The sequence below is a fragment of the Lasiosphaeria miniovina genome (genome assembly GCF_030549165.1).
Source record: "Lasiosphaeria miniovina strain SMH2392-1A chromosome Unknown B0T26scaffold_1, whole genome shotgun sequence".
Lineage (NCBI taxonomy): Eukaryota > Fungi > Ascomycota > Sordariomycetes > Sordariales > Lasiosphaeriaceae > Lasiosphaeria > Lasiosphaeria miniovina.
The window spans coordinates 6405471-6423872 of NW_026848220.1; the positions used below are offsets into that span (position 1 = coordinate 6405471).

Sequence of the window (18402 nt, forward strand, 5' to 3'; positions counted from 1 at the left end):
TCGCATCATGTCATGTCACCCGCTCACTCCATTCTCTTACGAGATATGGGCCCCATCTCTCGCGTTTTAGATTTTACACGGCATGGCAGCGCTGCAGAGGCACCACAGCAGACGGGCAGCACACCACCAGCCGGCCGGCCTGCCCCGTGGCAATCTCCCCCCCCCCTCCAACGCCTGGACGGCGCGAAGTAGGACTGGCAGAAAGCAGTGAAGGGAGGCGGTCTAAGACATGGCCAAATCTGGAAACGCCAGTGGTTGGCTGCGTCCTCGCCGTACGGCCCGTCCGTACGCCGTTCCAAATTGGGCCCTGTCGGCGTTTGCGATGCTGCTCCCACGCCCCCCTCCCCCTCTCTTGTTCCAGCCAGCCCGCCATTGGGCAGCCGCCGAGTGGATCTGGCAGGACATGGCATGTGAATCTGCAATCGACTCGAGGCAGGGGAGCGAAAAGGGGGGGCGGCGAGGGCTAGCACAGTTGCCAAGACTCTGGGGGCTTTATTGACACCGCGCAGGCAGAAAACAGACTTTCTTTTCTTCTTTGGACCGCACTATCGATGCACACTTTCAAGTCAGTCAGTCAACATGCCTACCTCTGTGCTTCGACTGGCTGGTGCAACGGTGCCCACCCCTGACTCTACAAATGCATATAGGGTGTTGATCTGGACAGGCCTCCCCGCAATGGACCCATGTTGACTGGCCGTGGGATCATTCGTCCAGGAGGCTCGCGGTTCCACGGCATTAGGGTTTGACGCTGTGGGACAGCAGGTGTCGTCCCATCCTTACCTCTTGGAGGGCAGCTTTGCCCACCTCATACAGGCTGCGTGCCTCGTGCTGGGCTCGTCAGCATTGTCTGCCGCAAGGCCAACCAGAGACGGCCATTCCGGACACGCGAGCTCTGGGTCTGGGGAAGCTGGGCAGCATCTGGCAGTCAGACTTGAAACAGCGGGCCGGGCGGGGGTCGTCCCGTCTCTCGGCTGTTCCTAAAAACATGCTCTACTTCCCGTTTACGTTCACAACGAAATCCCAAGCGGCTTCCAGCGGGGAAAGGGGTGGGTCCTGATGGCTCCATCTCGCGGCAAGAGCGTCTATCGGGTCTGTCAGACCGTCGATCTCCAGCCCGTGAACCCTAGCCCGTAGGCCCCAGCCCGTGAGCTCCAGCCCGTCGAACCCTGTCAAGCCTCCGCACAAATGGTCATTACGAAACCACGGCCGGACATGGGTGAACAATAGCGCCTCCGCCCGCAGCTATAGCCGCCGCCACGCGCCGCCCGGCGATCGCAGATTCGTGTCGGCCGGGGTCGTGTGGACGCCGTGGACACATGACGAAGCCCACGACGAAGCTCAAGACAGGGACTGCCTCCAGATGTGGTGGAGATGTGTCGCCCAGAGATGCTCACTCCTGTGCCTCTTGCAGAGACGGGCTGCCTTCGTCGTCGTGACCTGGTCTGGCCAGACCTGCAGGAAATCACAAGCGGCGGAGCAGGCGTCTAGACTCTCTCCACACCTCCTTCGCAGTTCTGCGAGACGTTCTGGCTGACAGACCATCGCTGCGGCCTTGTCGCCCATCCAACAGACCTCGAGCTTGAGGAGGCTCCCATGTCCATCACTGGTAAGCTCGAGGCCAACGCCGCGTCTTTATGGCGGTTGAGCGCCGAGCGTGGCGAATAAAAGCGCAGAGGACGTGATCGACGCTGGCCCGCCGTCGCCGTCTTGTGCAGTGTTGCGATCATGCCACTGGGCCGGAGCGACTAGCCCCCTGAGCGTTCTGGCCCGTCACGCGCAGTTCAGCCGCTTCAATTCGCCCTCGCCAGCTGCTGCCAGGCTGCTGCCATCCTCGTCCTCGTCTCTGATGCCCTCGAGATTGCGACCGACCGGACTGATGACTCGCCGCCAGCCAATCCGTCGCCGCCGAGGCCGCGTGGAACCACATAACGCGGGGTATTGTGCTCAGGTGGCCAGTAGAGGGCCGACTCGTGAGGGGGTTGCGTGGCGATGATCGTTCTGCGCTCGAGGGATGGTGGTCAAAGCAGAGGCGAACTAGGCCAGTGCAGATCGACTCTGGCACGGAGAACACGGGGTGCCGGGCATGGAAGCCCTTGACCTTGGAGACTGAGAGCCAACCAGAAACCAAGGCCGGGTTCTCTCAGTCTCTGAGTGGCCCGTGACCGTCGGGCTCGTGTCTGTCGTAATCTGGCTCAGTGACAAGTCAAGACCGGAAGGAGGCAAAAGATCCACTAGACCTTGGTCAACTCCAGAGGTGTTGCATAGCGACGTCGCCACCAAGCGTCGGCCCAGTCCTGTTTTTGGGACCAGCCGTATCTCGGCCAGTGACGAATGGAAGCGTCTCGCTGCTTGCCACGCAGGCATGGGCCGCAGTCGGAGCCGCAACTTTGGGAGCGCACAGTGTTGGCCGGCAGCTGGCGACGGCCGGAGTCGTGCTTCATGGTAGACGGACGGCGAGTGCCAGACCAGAGACCAGAGGTAGAGACCAAAGGCCAGAGCCAGACGATTTTGCAGGTGCAATAATGACAGACTGCCTTGGAAGTCGCTGGCCTGAGTCTGCACAAGTCGGTGAGTGTTGGAGCCGGCGGAGCCGTCTGGCAGACGGGCTGGCAGCAGGTGGGCAAGGCCTGGGGTTCGACTCTTGACCGCCAGTCCCAAGCCAGCTGTTGGGCCAGCCAAGTCGGCCCGCTCTGGTCTGTCCTGGACAGGCTCTTTCCGCTTTTAAACCGATAAGCTGCCCGGTTTCACGGGAAGCTGGTGCTGAGACTGGGCACTGCGGCGTCGGCAGAGACGAGTGCGTGAATGGGGGCAGTACCACGGCCAGGGCACCAGGACCTCGCGTCTGACGAGCTCAACGGCGGAGGCCAGCGATTTTGTGGTACTGTACGTATCCATGTATGTATGCACGGAATAGTGGCTGCGGAGTGGCTGGCCTGAATGAAACGGGCAGAAGCAATCCGGTTGCAATATGCAACCGAGGCTCCAGGGTATATGCAGGACAAAGGCGTCATAGGAAGAAGAAAACTGTGATTTGGTGGGGGTTCTCGTGCCCTTGCTCACCGGCTGCTGGTATGAAGTTGGTTCGAAGCGTTCTGCTGCTCGCTGTGACGTCTGCGCGTGGAGTCGCCTGGAAGGCTGGGGACAGTTTATCCAGAACATGCCACTCTCGCCGCGGGAAATAGTTTGGGATGCGCATCATCCAGCATCCAGATCGGCCGCGTCTGCCGGAAGAGTCGAGCTGCTTCCCCGGGGCATGCCCTCCCGCTCGAACCGCGCATTGGAATCGCTCGCTCGCCCGTGGGTTGGGTTCCATTACATAGCAAGTAGCGACCGTCGCCCGTGGTGGACTGTGGACCGTGGTGGTGCCCGATGCAGGAGCCAGCCAGCGCGTTACTGGCCGTCCACCCGCACCCGCCAGCTCGTCCGCACAAGGCAGGCCCTAGCGACCGCCACCCCGTGGGCAGCGACGGGGCCAATGACGGCAGTGAGGTTCAGTGCAGTCATCAGAATCTATCCGCAGTTTACAGTCGAGTCTAGGAACCGAGAGGAGGGCAGGGCGAAGGGCGAGAGGCACCGCACCTTATGCCCGTCTGGGGCAATGAGAAAGCGTTCTGAATGCACAGACAGCGGCATTGCATGCAGTGCAAGGCAGGGGACCGGACAGGGGCATAGAGACAAGAAAAAAATTCGTCGCGAACCGAGGGGTCAATCATTTCGTCGTCCCAGACTCCCATACCCTCGAGAGTCACGGTCGGCTGGCATCGTCGTACATACGCCGCGGGATCAACGTCGATGGACAGCCCAATATTTGGCCGATACCCCTCATCGCAATCCAGTGCCCGTACGAGGCAGGCTGCTCGCATGCTAGATCAACGCCGGGTGGGTACAGCAGCGCGACGTACGGTACATATATGTGCGCAACTCATCCAAGACGAGAGATATATCCGGGAGAATTGGCGACAATAGGGAGGTAGCAGTGACGTGCTGCATGTGCCGATAGTCGCGCCACTGAAGCGTAGGAAGGAGGTGCGCGCAGTTTGTATGTACACGTCTAATCCGCTTGCTCCGTACCTGAGTCGGATTCGTGTGTAATAATGCCTGTGGTCCTCTATCAGGCACATTCGCGCAACAATGCCTGAATGCTATCGACGCGACCGGCGATGAGGTGTGGCTTCCTGAAGGGGAATGGTAGGGTACGGGTACGGAAGGAGAAAGGTATGCACCGCTAACGACGGGTCACGGTGTGGTTGGAGCGTCCTTTTCGGCAGCTCTATGGGGTATGCTGAGGAGAGCTGTTAGGGGCGGGTAAGGTGGTATGGAACCGCCGTTTCTCGAATCTCACGATGCGCCTCGGCCGTACTCGACCGTGGAGGGGGGGAGGAGCTGGGTGGGTTAGGGCCCTGGGGGGTTAGGGCCCTAGGGGGGTTAGAGCCCTGGGGGGAGGGGGGGAGTTTGCTCGTCGAGGCCTCAAGGGTCAGTCAGCGGCTGCCAAAATCCCAAAGCAGCCAGTCGGCCGTGCCGTACCATGTTGCCCAGAGGCCAGCATGGGCCGAAGATAGCAGCATCTACGACTACCGACCGCAAGTGCTCCGTACATACATAGTAGGCATGCACGTATCCGTATAGGGAACCGAACCCGTACGGCACTCTGCCGCTGTGCAAGTGCCAGCCGGCCAGGCCAGGCCAGGCCAGGCCAAGCCAGTGCGAGCCTGGCGTCGGCATCATCATCGTCATACATCTCGGCCGTTGCGGCAACGGCGTCGACGCAGATTCAAAAGAGGCCACGTGCCAGGAGCTGGCGCGGCTACAATACACGATAGACGACGAGTTGGCTCGGCGTATCGTTGTGGCCTGCGGACAAAAGGGCTGGCGGCAGAGAGGACGACGGTTGAGCCGCTCAGAATAGGGAGCGCGCGGGCCCACGCCCAGCAGCAGGGCCAGGAACAGTCTGCGAGCCCGTCTCCAATAATAGAAGGAAAATCGGGAGGCAATTTGCGAACGCTACTGTCCGTGTCTGTCGTCTGTGCGACGGTACAGACAACCGGCTGAGGCTTGATCCGATTGCGATGCTCGACGTGGCCTGCCCAGGAGCCAGAGCCAGTGCTGTGCTACTGCTGCTACCGTAAACAGTCCCGAGATAATAAAGTTTGGCCGCACAGGTGAAAGCGACCAAACCCCAAGCTAAGGCCACTTACTATGTAGTAGCCACGGCCCACAAGCGCAAAATGCAAATTACCTAATTTTAAGTGGCATGCAAAATCCAACTCGAAGCCAACAAGCAAGCACGCCGCCGAGGTGGCCTCGTCCCAACTGCATTGCAAGTGGCTTGGGCTGCTCTCCGACGACATGCAGATTGCAGCGTCTTCAGAACAACGGCAGAACATCGGATGGCTCGTCAACGGCGGCTCCGCGTCGAGCGGGCACCAGCAGATCGCGGGCTTAGCGCTCTTGTCCTCGTGCACTAAAATGATTCAATCCAGCCAAGCCTGGCCTGGATCTTCAAGATCGCCGCCTCGCTCGGGAGATCGCCGCACTTACACGCTGTTCGACACGCAGCCGTCAAAGACTGATAAGGGCTGACAAGGGCACAGACTGACGGCTGGCAAGGACTGACGACTGGCAGCACTTGGCTGGCTATTGCACCGATGAGCAGCCGCTGTCGCGTCGTGCGAGTAGCCTCTTGACGTGGTGCAGAGTACGCGTACGGATAGACTGCGCTGATGGCTCGATGGCCTGGTGGTCAAGCTTTGCATCGGTACCTGCCTAGCAGGCAGGCATGTTCCGACGGAAGCAATCGTGGCCATCCGCGGCCACGACACAAGTCCCAGGAACTGTGGCTGCCCTACGATGCCGAGACGTCAAACAAGCGCCTCTGGCTAGCCGGTGTGCCTCCTGGCGCATGTTAACATGATACACGGACCGTTAGCGAAGTGGACACCCAGGGAAGGGGAGCCGACATCGCGACGGCGTCTGCCGGCCGTAGCATCGTATTTGGGAAGACGTGTGCTGGCACCCTTGCCCGACGCCCCGGCCCGGCGCTCTTGCGTTCCGCGTTGAGACCGGCCTCCGGCAAAAGTGCTGGAATGTGGTAGAACACGGTTGCCGTGCAGCGCAGTGCGTCCAGAACCACCCACCTCGCCGACCGGTTCAACTATCGCCTGGCCACCAACCAGTGCTGCCCACGGCCGTTGCAGGACGGTGACGGACGACCAACGCTGGGGCTGGTATGGTCAGGGCCAAGGCAGCACATTGTATCGTATACATGGACGCTGCCACGGTCTATCTGTGCCACTGGCTGCTAGCTGCTGGCCGCCGCTGCTGCTTCTGGCGCTGTGCTGATAACATCGAAAGCCCCTGGTACGGTTGGACGACAACTGTGGCGTCGGCAGGCCCGCCACATGTCGTGACTCCAGTCACAGTGCCGCTGGCCGTGCTTCAAAGCTATGACGGCTGTAAGGCATGGCGCAGAACAAGCCATGTGTGATTGTTTGTGCCATGTCGGTCATCCGAGTGAAAATTTTCCTGCCGCAAGCTCGAGCCAGGTTTAGGGGTTATCCCGACATGACCTGATGCAGCATCACGGATACTGCGCACACAAACACATCGTCCGAGCTTGACGTGGGCGGTGGGATGCCAACCCGCGTCGCCGTGGCCGGGCTGGGGTGTCGTAGTTGGCGTGGAGCGGACGGGACGGGAGCTCGGGCCCTCCCTTGTCCCTCGCCTTTTACTCTGAACCTTCTCGACGGCGGTTCGTCCTGGCCAAGCACGGCCTGCCTGTTGGGGGGTGCCGGGCCTCTCCACAGCCGGCGCGGCAGCCCGCATGTTATCTCCCTGCCAGGGATTAATTGCGACTTACCTCGCTTGCCCTGGTCCTTGGACAATTCTCAATTCTCACCCCGCCGAGGCGTGGTGAGCGGGTAGATGGCTAGCAAGCTGCTGCTTCGGGCCCTGTCCTTGTTCAAATCCTCACCGAGACCCGCCAGGTCCTCAACACTGACGTCTAACATTCAGCTACACGGTTTTTTAGTTTTTTTTCTTTTCACAATTTCACGGCAGCATGCCACTTGCTGTCAATGGCGAGGAGACGGGTACTCGTCAGACTATGCTCGCCAGACAGGCGTGCGTACCTGCATGTGAACACGACCCCAGGCGGATCCAAGCCGAGGAGCTCAATATCGCTTACTAAATGGGATGGCCATTGACTCCCTGTCACGCTCGGTAGCTTCCACCGGCCGCGGGAGTTGCAAACCGTACGGGTGACAGGTACCGACCCTTCCGCCACCCACTCCATGTTTCACCGGGATCGCCTCGTTCGACCGAGCTTGCCGTTTGTGCCTCTAGGGTGCTGGTGAGACCGGCACTGTGGTCGGTAGGGCACGAGGCTCCGGCTCGCCGTCTTGCTGTCTCGAACTCGAGCGTCGAAAGGTTTCATCCCGTACTCGTTCGAGAGCTCAATGACTTGTTGTTGTTGTGGGGCGGCCAGGGTCTTTTTCTCCAAATCGGTCCCGGCCACCCCGCCGTTGGTGGAGGGAGGGGGATTCCCCAAAGAGTACGGAGGAATGACATTGCCTTTCAATACCCCCCGTAAACGTGCTTTCACCCCTCCCAGGCCGTTTGCCTTGTGCCCGCAAGGGCCGTTGCAGAGGGCCTCGGGCGTGATAGTAGACACAAGCCTCCGCGTGCGTCGGGTGTGGAAATCGTGGGCAAACATCTACGCTATCCATCGTTCGAAAGCATTGTTGCCGGTCCGGCGCATTGCACGGCACCCACGACGCCATAAAAACGGCGCCCTTACGGACCCTAGGCTACTCCGTACACCTGCAGGAGCAGACAACCGGTGAACGCACTGGGAATATACACCGTAGCAACTAGAGCCGCGATGGAGAGCTTGGCCATTTTCCATGTCGATGTCCAGTTGTCCAACAATGGACAGTAGATGGGCTAGCCCTAGAGATCAGTCGCGATTAACCGCTCGCCTGCTCGCCCGATCCTGGCCTCCGGGCTGTGCAACTGTGGAGCGATGTGTCCTATCAAGCCCGCCTTCTTGCCTGCCACCCTCACGCCAATCACCAGAGCAAAGCCCTCGACCTGCTCTTAGACATTTCAGGGACCGCGCCATCTCCACGGCGGTCTGGCCCGCGCCGTACTCGATCGACACTGGTCTCAAGCAGGCGCCGGGACGAGCGGTTCGTCTGAGGGTTGTTGCGATTCTCGAGCGCAGAGTACCTCTGCGGTTCCTGCGTCGCGGCGGGAGCTGGCGGTGGGTCTTGAGGGCACCTACTCCGCATGCCCACCCAACGGAGGATTTAAAGCCTCAATCTCTGGCTGGCGGGGTGGTGGTGTCCAGACCTCCTGCAAGCTTGGCTGCATCGTTCCGTCGCAACAACAGGCCGGCTTAAGACAGTGGCAGCAGCAGCGTAGAGAAAGGGACAGCCGACACGCAGCTCACGACTGTAAAGTAAACATTTGAGTCTATGGGTCAATCTGAAGAGAAACGAAACAGCAATAACCTACGAAACAACAAGAACCACAAAATAACAACCTACGGAACAACGAAAAGGAAGCAACAAAACGCCAATCCGTGACTTGGTCCATTGCTGGCGGCGTTTGTGACAAAACCGTAAACTTCCGTTTCCCACCTCTGCACGCCCCTCCGACGTGCAGCTGCCCCCCAAAGGGCCCTCCCCCCAGCACGAATACACTCACGCCCCGCGCAGCCATTGGCAGGAGCAATTGCTTTGGGACAAGCCGGTAGGTCTGCAAGTCGTCATGTACCTAGCAGCTTGTTGAGTGCCCGCATCTCGCCTCGCGGCTGGTGTTTCCACTTCTTCACCTCATCGTGGAGCTATGCGCTGCAAGAGGAGCTTGCTCGCGCAGCAAAGCACAAAGCAAGCACGTCGAGTTGCGCAATGTACGAAGGTACCTAGGCAGGTCCTGGCGAGATTGCTCCCGTGTCTGCCTCTGCCCCGGCCAACATGTACCTACCTACTTACGTACGGAGTACATGCACGGCCTGCTACCGACCTACCGTCGACATCTTGTACATTGGAGGTACTATTCTCTCTCCGAGCCAAGTCGAGCCCTTCCTTGCTGCCCCCTTCGCGGGCCATGTTCGTGCTGTCATTCGTTCCCTGCTCGTCGCGCCGGCTCTCGTCTGTCTCGAAGCATGCGTCCGCCGTGCTTGTCTCGTCTTTCCGACTGCTGGCCTATATATCCCGGCACTCCCTCCCCGAGTCTAGGCCCCGGGCATCGCAGCAGCCTTGTTTCGTTTTGTCGTGCTTGTGTTAGAGATCAATTGGTCCATGCAATGGCTTCGTTTCCTTGACGTCTCCTAGTCTATCGTGTACACTACCCTGGGCACTCGCACCAGGCATAGTTCCCGCGTATTGGGCACCAGGTTCGGTCGTTTTGTCCATCGTCCATCATCTCCGAGGCCAGAGCTTGCCACTGTTGCCACTGGGCAATCGGCTCGCCGAGACGACCTCGACTATCAGAACTTGGCCAGCGAGCCACAAGCACGCCTGCTTCCCCGGAGCCTGCGCAGTGCCGTCGCCCATGACGCACCCGTGCCGTCCCTCGGCATCTAGAACCCCTGCTCCCGCCGCATCTCCGACCCGGCTTGGCTAGAGCGCCGCCGGAGCGTCGAGCCCCATACCCGCGACCACGTACCGCCTCATACGTCCCCTGTCGCTTTCTGCCAATAGTTGCCGCTGAGCAACTGTAGAGTGGTGCTTTGTCATACCAACTTTGGCAGCTGTCCACGCCAACATGGATACGCTAATCGACGTCCTGGTTCCGAGACTGGATCTGGCCTGGACCGCAAGGGACTGGATCGTGCTGCACACGATTCTCTGGTATGCTGCAGGATGCCGTGCGAGTGTCGCGCGGAGGGCTAACGGCCTCTAGGCTCTGGAGATATGTGCGACTCGTCGTGCACTGCGTCAGCCACTGGAGATACAGGTCCATCACGCCGCAGGAGAAACCCGCCCTCACGTCGGACGACGTTACGGTCATCATCCCCACCATCCACAACCGCTTCCAGGAACTGCAGGGCTCGCTCGAGACCATCCTGGCCTGCCGCCCGGCCAAGCTCATTCTCGTAACTACGTGGAACAAGCATGAGGCGTTGGAACAGGTGGCGGCGGCCCTGCGGCGGTCGCCCGCCGGCTGCGCGCGCCCCACCGCCATCGAGGTGCTCCACGTGGACAAGGCGAACAAGCGCCTCCAGGTGTGCAAGGCGCTGGAGGAGGACCATGTGCAGACGCCCATCACCGTCATGGCCGACGACGACGTCGAGTGGCCGCCGACGCTCATGCCCTGGATCCTCGCGCCGTTCGCCGACAAGAAGATCGGCGGCGTCGGGACCTGCCAGCGCGTGAAGCGCATCGACGGGGACCTGGCCACGCGCGTCTACAACTGGCTCGGCGCGGCCTACATTGAGCGGCGCAACTTTGAGATATCGGCGACGCACAACATCGATGGCGGCACGTCGTGCATGTCGGGCCGCACCGGGGCCTACCGGACCGAGATCCTCAAGAGCTACGACTTCCTAGGCGGCTTCAAGAACGAAAAGTGGGGCAAGTACATCCTCAACGCTGACGATGACAACTTTGTGACGCGCTGGCTGGTGACCCACCACTGGAAGACGTGGATCCAGTACCACCCCGAGTGCGAGGTTGAGACGACGCTCGAGACCAGCATCAAGTTCCTCTACCAGTGCTCGCGCTGGGCGAGGAGTAACTGGCGCAGCAACTGGACTAGCCTGGTGCACGAGAGATTTGTGTGGAGGTGCGACCCCTCTCCCTCTCCCTCTCCCGTTCCCTATCCCCGTCCGGCTAACCCCAGAGCAGGCAGCAGATGTGGTGCACCTACGCCCTGCACCTCGCCACCTTCACGTCGCTAGCCTTCATCACGGACCCGCTCATGCTCTACTCGTGCTGGCGGGCCACTGAGAACTTGGCGCCCAGCCACCGCCACCTGGTCCTAGCCGCCGAGATCCTCTTCATGTTCGCCTTCACCAAGGTCGTGAAGCTCGTGGGGCTGTTCCGGCGGAACCCGGCCGACCTGGTCTTTCTGCCCGTCTCGATCCTGTTTGGCTACTTTCATGGTCTCATCAAGTTGCACGCGCTCTTCACGCTTAAGGAGGTAAGCCACGCATCCACTCCCGCTCACGGTGCAAGCTGACAGCCCAGACATCGTGGGGAAGCCGAGAAGACGGCGACGAGCACAACACGTACCGCCTACAGGAGAAGCCTCGCCGCAGCCAGAGCATGACGACGCCCTCGGGGCCCGACCTGTCCGACTCGATCCGAAACGTGCGGTCCTCACTGCCATCGCCCAAGCACGAGTTTGGAGGCCGCCCCGTCACCCTGAAGCACTCGATTCCCTGAACAGCAACAGCCGGCGCCAGCGGCGTCAGGGGCACATGAAGGTTATGATCATATGAATGACGTGGATTTCATTTCTGTTACGGTCTATTCTACGGTTACGGACTGGGCCGAGGTAAACAGAACTCCCCCGCCGGAACTTCTGGGGCTCCGTCTCCGCTCCGGTCGATGGCGTCTTTTTGGTTCGACTGAAAACGGGGCTAGGATGGTATTGGGACTAAAAGTTATTCTTTTTCTCGTTCCTGGTCTCTATGGGGACGGGACGTATTGGCACGGCGGAGCACTGCCAGCATCAAAAATTGTAATGGTATTTGCACAGAAGGCGAAAATGGGTCGGGGGTCCGAGAGGGCGCCCCTTTAATTCGGGCTGGAGACGCAGACATAAAAGGGGGCCAGGGTTACAGCCAGTGAGGATAATGGGTTTGTCTGAGCCAGGACCAAAACGCGGCGCGAGCAGTGGAGGACGTTAGAATGGACGCGGACGGGGTGGGAACCGTTAGACCTAGATAGACTGACGGAGATGCTCGAAGGCGCAGACTTGACGTCGCGATTCCCAACTCCGAATCCAGACAGGGGACCAACAACCCCAGTGGCTGCCTGTGCGTGATGATCGGCTGGCCGTGAGCGAGATGGCGTCGGACAAGGATGGGGGCGAGACGACGGGCCAATCAGGGCAGGGCAGACGGCCGAATGCGGTTACTGCAGAGCAGCGGCGCGGCGGTCATGACGGTCTGGATAAGGTCGCACGACAGACCCCATGCACGCCATCGTGCACAGCTGCTGTGTGGAAACGGGTACGGAAGTTTCCCCCAGCGGCCCAGCCAGCCCAGCCCAGCCCATGCCAGGCCCAGGCCCCAGCAAGATGCTGGCTCTGTCTCGTGCTGCCGAAGAACATGGGACGAGATGTGTTGCACAGCATCGCAACAGTAGAGGCCGTGCCCTGAACGAGTCCGGAGTACGGATGTGTATGTGCATGTTTGGTAATTACGTTCGCGATGGCTTATTCCCCATGTTTAGCCTGCAGGCAGCCCTTCGGCTGGGCCTTGGCTGCACCCTGGGCCCTGCCTGGCACGGTCCGCCGACGAAAAGGGGGTATTGTTATTTTCCAACGGCAACCAACACGGAGCAACCGAGCCCTCGTTCCCCTTTTCTAGCTCTATTGTTTCCTTGTCGTATTATCTGTCCTATCACGCCGTCTCCTTTGTAATCGGGCTCGAGGCTCTTTTGACCGGCGGTGATAGGTCCATCGAGGCTGTCTGGCCACACCCCCTGGTCTTGACGACTGACCAGTCACTTATGCTATTCATTTCTCTCCAGCACACCCCTCCCTCCGTATATGCATTCGATGTGACGGCGGCGCAGATGAGCGTTTCGTGATTGCGTGACACAGCAAGGACGGTAGGCGGTAGGCGGTCCAGGGAGTCGCGCACCGTCGGGACCGTGTGGTACGGTGCCGTCCACTGCGTCTGCGTCTGCGCCAGCGTCTCTGCGCCTGCGCCTGTGTCCATCCTCGTCTGTCTGGCCTTGCCGCCTTATGGATCAAACGTCGAGCAAACGTCGAACAGGGCGGGTGCTGGGGCGCCAGCCAATCCGTGTGCGGGCACGACAGACCATATGCACGTCTACCTAATTGGCACTGGTGCAGCATCCAGCATCTCGGGTCGGGCAAACATGGAAGAGAGAAAAATTCGAGAGGAAATGTGATACCAGATCCCATGGTCTCATGTTTTCTGATCAATCAGCTGGGAGGAGCTGCTGGCCTCTAGCCTAGAACCAGGACCTAACCTAAGCTGCAACAACAAACCCAGAAGCTACCACTCTTGTTGCGGGGTTGAGTTGCGGTACGGTACATGCCTACCTTATGCAGCGCACGAGACGGCAGTGGCGATGGGGTGTGTGCAATGTGCAAGTGTGCAGGCAGGCACGTCGCCGCGGCTTCGCAAAAGCTAGCAGCCATTGTCGAGAGCTCTACAGGCAATCGAGATCGAGCACCTCATGTACGAGACACAGACCCGGGAGGCTGGGTTGGGCCGCGAGAATCAAGAAAGGTCCGAGAGAGGATAACGACTACTGAAAAGGTGCATGGGGGGCCAGAGGCAGCTGCGAATCGACGGCCTAGCCGCAGCACCCACCAAGGCCTCGGAGGCGGCCTCGAATCGACGTCGTCGACCGGAACATGCACAATACATACCGGGTACCCCATGGGCCAGCGTCCAGATGCACAGCATGCGGCAGGCCTGCCTCGCGCTGGACTTGCTCTGACGAGCCCCGAAGAGGCGGCTGCGAATTGCTTGCCAAACTGCCTCGCCAACCCACTGCAAACCAAGACGACCAAGGGCCGCCTAGGCTCGATACGGGGCCGCCTGCTTGTTACCTCTCTAGCGCGCGTATCAGGTGCATGGGAATATTACTTTTGTGTGCTGCCCTCTCCGCCGGTGCTGCAATGACGTGACCATGATGGTCGCGCGAGGACGCGTGCGTGTGTGCGCCTGCCTCTTTTGACCCCGTCGTTTCGCGATTATTTCTGCAGCTCCAGCAGCAGCAGCAGCAGCAAGAGCAGCAAGAGCAGTAGCCACGCGATTATTTCTGCTGCTCCTGCTGGTGCTGGTGCTGGTGCTGCTGCTGGTGCTGCGGGCAGGAACACTGCGGGCAGGAGCGTTCTCATACAACACGACTCCACCGCGGGACGTACATCTCCACCACTCATTCGACTCGCCAGAGACCTACCCGCACGCTCTTTCCGTCTCGCGGCTGCCACCCCGCGATCTGCCTGGAACTGGGAACCGCGTGGAACTTGCAGTGAATTGTGCTCCCGCCATCTCGACCACAGACAGCCAGCGAGCCTGCCGCCGTCGCCGCGTCGAGACGACTAACATAATGCCGGCAACACGAGCTCAGGGATGCTCAAACGAAGCCCCTTCCCCTCGACACACTACGGGCATCGATAGCTAATCGAGCGGCACACACACGCCCAGGCCGGTGGTGCGATGCACAAATATACGCATCGAACGGGTTGCATCTCGCCAAGCACCCGCTTCGGGATGGTGCCGATCTTAGGAGCCAGGCCAAGGCTCCCATCCTCGGCTCCCTGGTCCCCCGTCGTCCAACCCCGATCGTGTCCCCGCTACGAGCTTCGACCGGGCAGCCGTGGAGAGCGATGGCATGCATACAGACATAGCGGCGATCAAGTTGCGATTGGCTCCAGCGCTAGACAGGGAACCGTGGGGCTAGACGGCGATGGCGGGGACTGGCGCCTCTACTGCGTCGCCCTAGAGCAGCTGCTGCCGTAGACGTCGCCGTGGTCTCGAGGTTGGACGTGGACCCCGAATGACGACGAGCCCGCCACGATAAGAGCGGCCTGTGAGGGCAGAGACAGCCAGGCCGGCCGGGCCATCAAAGCAGGCTCGCTCGAGAGACCCGCCTTCGACGTGCGCCCAGCGGCCGTCTGGCACCTCGTCCATACCACACCCCCTCCACACTCTCCAAACCCTCCACACCCTCCACACCCTCCGCGGCCGTGCCTAACTGCTTCCTCTTGGACCTGCGTCTGGTGCTGGGCAGCTGCAGGCTCGTGAAAGGTGGGGCCCCCCTTTCGTACCGGCTGTCGACGAACAAATGCCACAGAGTAACCCAGCATGTGGGGCTCCCGACTCAAAGCGTCCCGACAATCCCGTCCCTGATATGACGAGCCCCATGGCGAGCCACGGTGCTGCCGTGACAGACCAGAAGGCGCCCAGGCCCGATCGATTGGGGCATACGGTCTGGCCACGGCGAAACCGCGCCGTCTCACGATGCCTGGGTGTATCGAGGCCGCGCTAGCATCCATGACTCCGGGTATGCACATGGAATCACAGTCAGCATCCAGCTAGCTGGCCAGTCAGCGGGCACGGCTCGGTCTAGATGTGAAGACTAGGCGACTGGGGCGACTGGGGCGACTGGGGTATCGTGAGGGGCTTGTGAGGAGTGAGGAGAGGAGCGCCTCGACGGAGAGGGGTGTGGCAGCCAGGCCCGCCTTGAAACGGACCCCTAGTGCGGAGTAGCTGTCTGTACACAAGACGGACGCGGTCCGTCTGGCGGTCCGTCTGGCGGCAAGTACAGCCAAAGTCTCTCTGTTGACTTCGGCGTCAAGGACACCCTCTTCTGCAACGACAGCCGCCAGCTGCGGAATTCTCGCTGGACCAGCGTCCTCCCTGCCGTCGCGCAGCCGATATTGTATTGGCGTCCGTGCCGGATATGGCACCCGCCCGTGCAAGGTTCGACAGTGCATGAGCAACACGGCAACCCCCATTCTGAGGCTTGGGGGGACGGCGGCGGGGGGCACTTCCGATGCACGACTCGCGGGCATGGGGCCATGGCTCTTCGCAGGTGAGGCGCTACCGACTCTGCCTGCACGGCAGTTGGGGGTTTTTATGACAAAGCCGAATGGCGGGCCACGATGCGGCGGCCAAGCGTCGCCGGAGCAGAGACGGAGAGGCTGCCGCGGGAGCAGCGGCCAAGTGGAGAAATAACAGACTGAAGACCGCCAGCAGCGGCAGGCGAGCAGAGATTGCTCTTGCATAATGCAGCCAGCCACCGCAGCAAGCAGAGCGCCATCGACTGCTGTCTGCCCAAGCTATCTTCCCAGGCGTGCGAGACCGGCGAGCCCCCCGCGGCGACTGGCACGGGAATTTCGCGGTGGTGCCGGCGCCCGGTAGTCGAAATGCCCTCCACCCTCCGTGGCGCGAGCAGACGGCAGCCGTGTCTGGAGTGGTGTGCGGCGGGATAACAAATGCACCCGGCCAAGATGGGCCCATTGCATCCAACTTGGCAACCCGAAGCTGGACGTTACACAAGGTGCTCCCGTACTGACGTAGGACATGGCGCGATGGCGGGCGGGCATCAGCACTGCGCCGGCGCAGTGAGCCCGGCAAATGCACCTCGATGACACAAGCGCGAGAAGCGTTGGACGATTTAGTTTTGCACCGGAAAACCTGGCCTGCCAGGCGTGTGCCGGGCAGCTCGACTGGACACAAAAATGAAAAAATCGACAGCCACAAATGCTACTGCGGGGAACAAAACAAAGCCCGCGCGCCCATCGCCAGGTCCATCACGCAGCGTAGACGCAGGCATAGCTGGCATAGTCGCTAGGCTCGGATGAACCTATCACCATCTCGTCATCTCACGACCAGAAAGACCAAGCCTCTCGGCGAGCTTATCGGGTCGCCAAGCCACTATCTTCCAACCGATTCTGGGCACAAGACTCTGCCCGCGGTGGCTGGCCGACGCGCAACAATTGCCATCCTTGCCTCGGAGCCGACTACGCTGACGCATCGTCTACATGCTGCGCTGCACAGCTAGTCTCGAGGCTGGCTCGTGCTGTCAGGGCCTGAAGTGAGCTTAGTAGTTGTCGCCAGTGACGGTTTGTCAGTTGTTTCTCGGCCTGCCGGTTCCTGTAGGAGCCTTGATGACAGAAGCCGAGCTCTGTGGACGTTGCCGGCAGCGTTGGGCCATCAACCAAGACCGTTGTGACGTGATTTTTTTTATTGCCCGCTCCCCGTTTCGGGGTCCACCCGGCCTCGACAATGAAGGGCAGCCGGCCGTCTGCTTTGAGGTCTGCAGCAGCGTGTGGTGCGAGTCGCCGATAGAATAAGACCCGAAAGGGAAGCTTTGGCACCAGGTGGGGAGGGGGCTGGCGGGTGTGGGGGTGGTGGTGTCGGCGTAGCATCTGCTTTCTGTCTTGTTTCTATTTTTCCTTTTGCGTTCGAGCGTGCATCATGCACGCAATTCGTGCCGTCTGCTGCCGTTGGCCAGCTCTTCTTCTGGCTTGGGGCCTGCGTACAGCGCAGCGCTGCAGCGCAGGGTGTGGGTTGCAGCACTGCATACGACACTGTCTGTGCCAAGGCGTGGGTTTTTTCTATCGCGTCTGAAGATTGTTCGGTCGTGCTTGCTGTCGCTGGGTATGTACTGTGTATGTACATCCGGAGCAGGCGGCCGGCGGATTCGTTGAGGCCCTTCTGTCTATAAGCTGTCTGCCGGGAGCTTATAGGATTTTGTTGGGATTATGTCAGGCTTCTATGCAGCTGCAGCGTCTGGATTAGGGAGGCTAGTTGTCTTTGTCTCTGTTGATCTAGGGTTTGTGGTTTCTTTTGGTTTCTCCCTCTATGAGAGACGGCTTGCCGCAACTCCCTGGGTAAGTTGCATGGGAAATCTTCCCGCTTTCTTCTTTCTTGATTCGCAACGTAAGTAGACAGGTGAGGTATAGGTTTCTTGCCGCTGACCTGATTGGTCGCGCCTTTGCTGGAGGTTTCCGGAGGGGCCTAGTGTAAGTAGGGGAACCGTTTTGTCTACCAGGCGTGAACCGAGCACCTGATTTGCATTATTAACTTGCTCTCTGCCCAGGCAATGACCTGTCATATTTTATTTTCTTCATGTTCTTCTGCTGTTGCGACTACGGTGCGTTGCGGTTGCGGTGGGTTCGCAGCAACGCAGGTACATTAGTGCAGACTAGGCTACCTACCAGCGAGCGGAACGAGGGATTAGGACGGAGGAAGTAAAAAAGCAAAAATAAAACAAAACCCAGGGCGGAATGGATACATATAGGATTTTCCTCTTCTTCTCACTTTCCCACTTTTAACGGAATATCATCGCCTCCCCCTGCGTATCTGCCCATGTACGCGGTGGAGTCCACCTGGAGAAGGAGAATAAAATCACAACGGCCGACTAGCAACCCGAGATAAGGTGACAGCTACTATTCTCGCGAGGAGACCAGGCCGTACATTACACTGACTAGCTCCTAGGGGATCGCGATGCAGTGCGATGCGGTAGAGCGAGGGGAGCGGCCGAGATCGTCGCCGAAGTACCCAGTAATGTCCACCGCACCGCTACTCTACTATGCTTGCTTACTTGCATGCATGCATGCTTGCTTGCTTCTTGCTGCCTGGTTTGCTAAATAATCGCTTCTAATTTACTTGGATGCTCCCGCTCCCGCTCCCGCTGCTGTCGGCCTAATAGTTGGTGCTTACTTAGTCGTGCGTGT

The 18402-nt window shown here is 60.1% G+C and overlaps 5 protein-coding genes across 5 annotated transcripts; 3 read left to right on the forward strand and 2 right to left on the reverse strand.

Moving 5' to 3' along the window:
* Window positions 1-1056: 1056 nt before the first annotated feature.
* B0T26DRAFT_746667 (uncharacterized protein) lies at window positions 1057-1929 on the forward strand (the record flags this gene model as incomplete). Its single annotated transcript, XM_060444726.1, has 4 exons — window positions 1057-1130; window positions 1243-1432; window positions 1513-1606; window positions 1781-1929. 4 exons carry the CDS (start codon window positions 1057-1059, stop codon window positions 1927-1929), a joined length of 507 nt encoding a protein of 168 aa, XP_060303682.1.
* A 1440-nt stretch (window positions 1930-3369) lies between these two features.
* B0T26DRAFT_671043 (uncharacterized protein) lies at window positions 3370-4906 on the forward strand (the record flags this gene model as incomplete). Its single annotated transcript, XM_060439269.1, has 5 exons — window positions 3370-3484; window positions 4001-4039; window positions 4116-4188; window positions 4506-4602; window positions 4664-4906. The coding sequence occupies 5 exons, from the start codon at window positions 3370-3372 to the stop codon at window positions 4904-4906; spliced, it is 567 nt and encodes a 188-aa protein (XP_060303683.1).
* A 1978-nt stretch (window positions 4907-6884) lies between these two features.
* On the reverse strand, window positions 6885-7896 carry B0T26DRAFT_671044 (uncharacterized protein; the record flags this gene model as incomplete). The annotated part of the gene is made up of 5 exons (XM_060439270.1): window positions 6885-6993; window positions 7128-7182; window positions 7318-7711; window positions 7796-7818; window positions 7848-7896. The coding sequence occupies 5 exons, from the start codon at window positions 7894-7896 to the stop codon at window positions 6885-6887; spliced, it is 630 nt and encodes a 209-aa protein (XP_060303684.1).
* Window positions 7897-9768: 1872 nt separating this feature from the next.
* On the forward strand, window positions 9769-11390 carry B0T26DRAFT_671045 (nucleotide-diphospho-sugar transferase; the record flags this gene model as incomplete). Its single annotated transcript, XM_060439271.1, has 4 exons — window positions 9769-9854; window positions 9907-10788; window positions 10851-11145; window positions 11193-11390. 4 exons carry the CDS (start codon window positions 9769-9771, stop codon window positions 11388-11390), a joined length of 1461 nt encoding a protein of 486 aa, XP_060303685.1.
* A 3783-nt stretch (window positions 11391-15173) lies between these two features.
* Window positions 15174-16126, reverse strand: B0T26DRAFT_81883 (uncharacterized protein). The gene has a single exon (XM_060447392.1). The coding sequence runs from the start codon at window positions 15943-15945 to the stop codon at window positions 15265-15267; it is 681 nt and encodes a 226-aa protein (XP_060303686.1). The 5' UTR covers window positions 15946-16126; the 3' UTR covers window positions 15174-15264.
* Between the last annotated feature and the right edge of the window lie 2276 nt (window positions 16127-18402).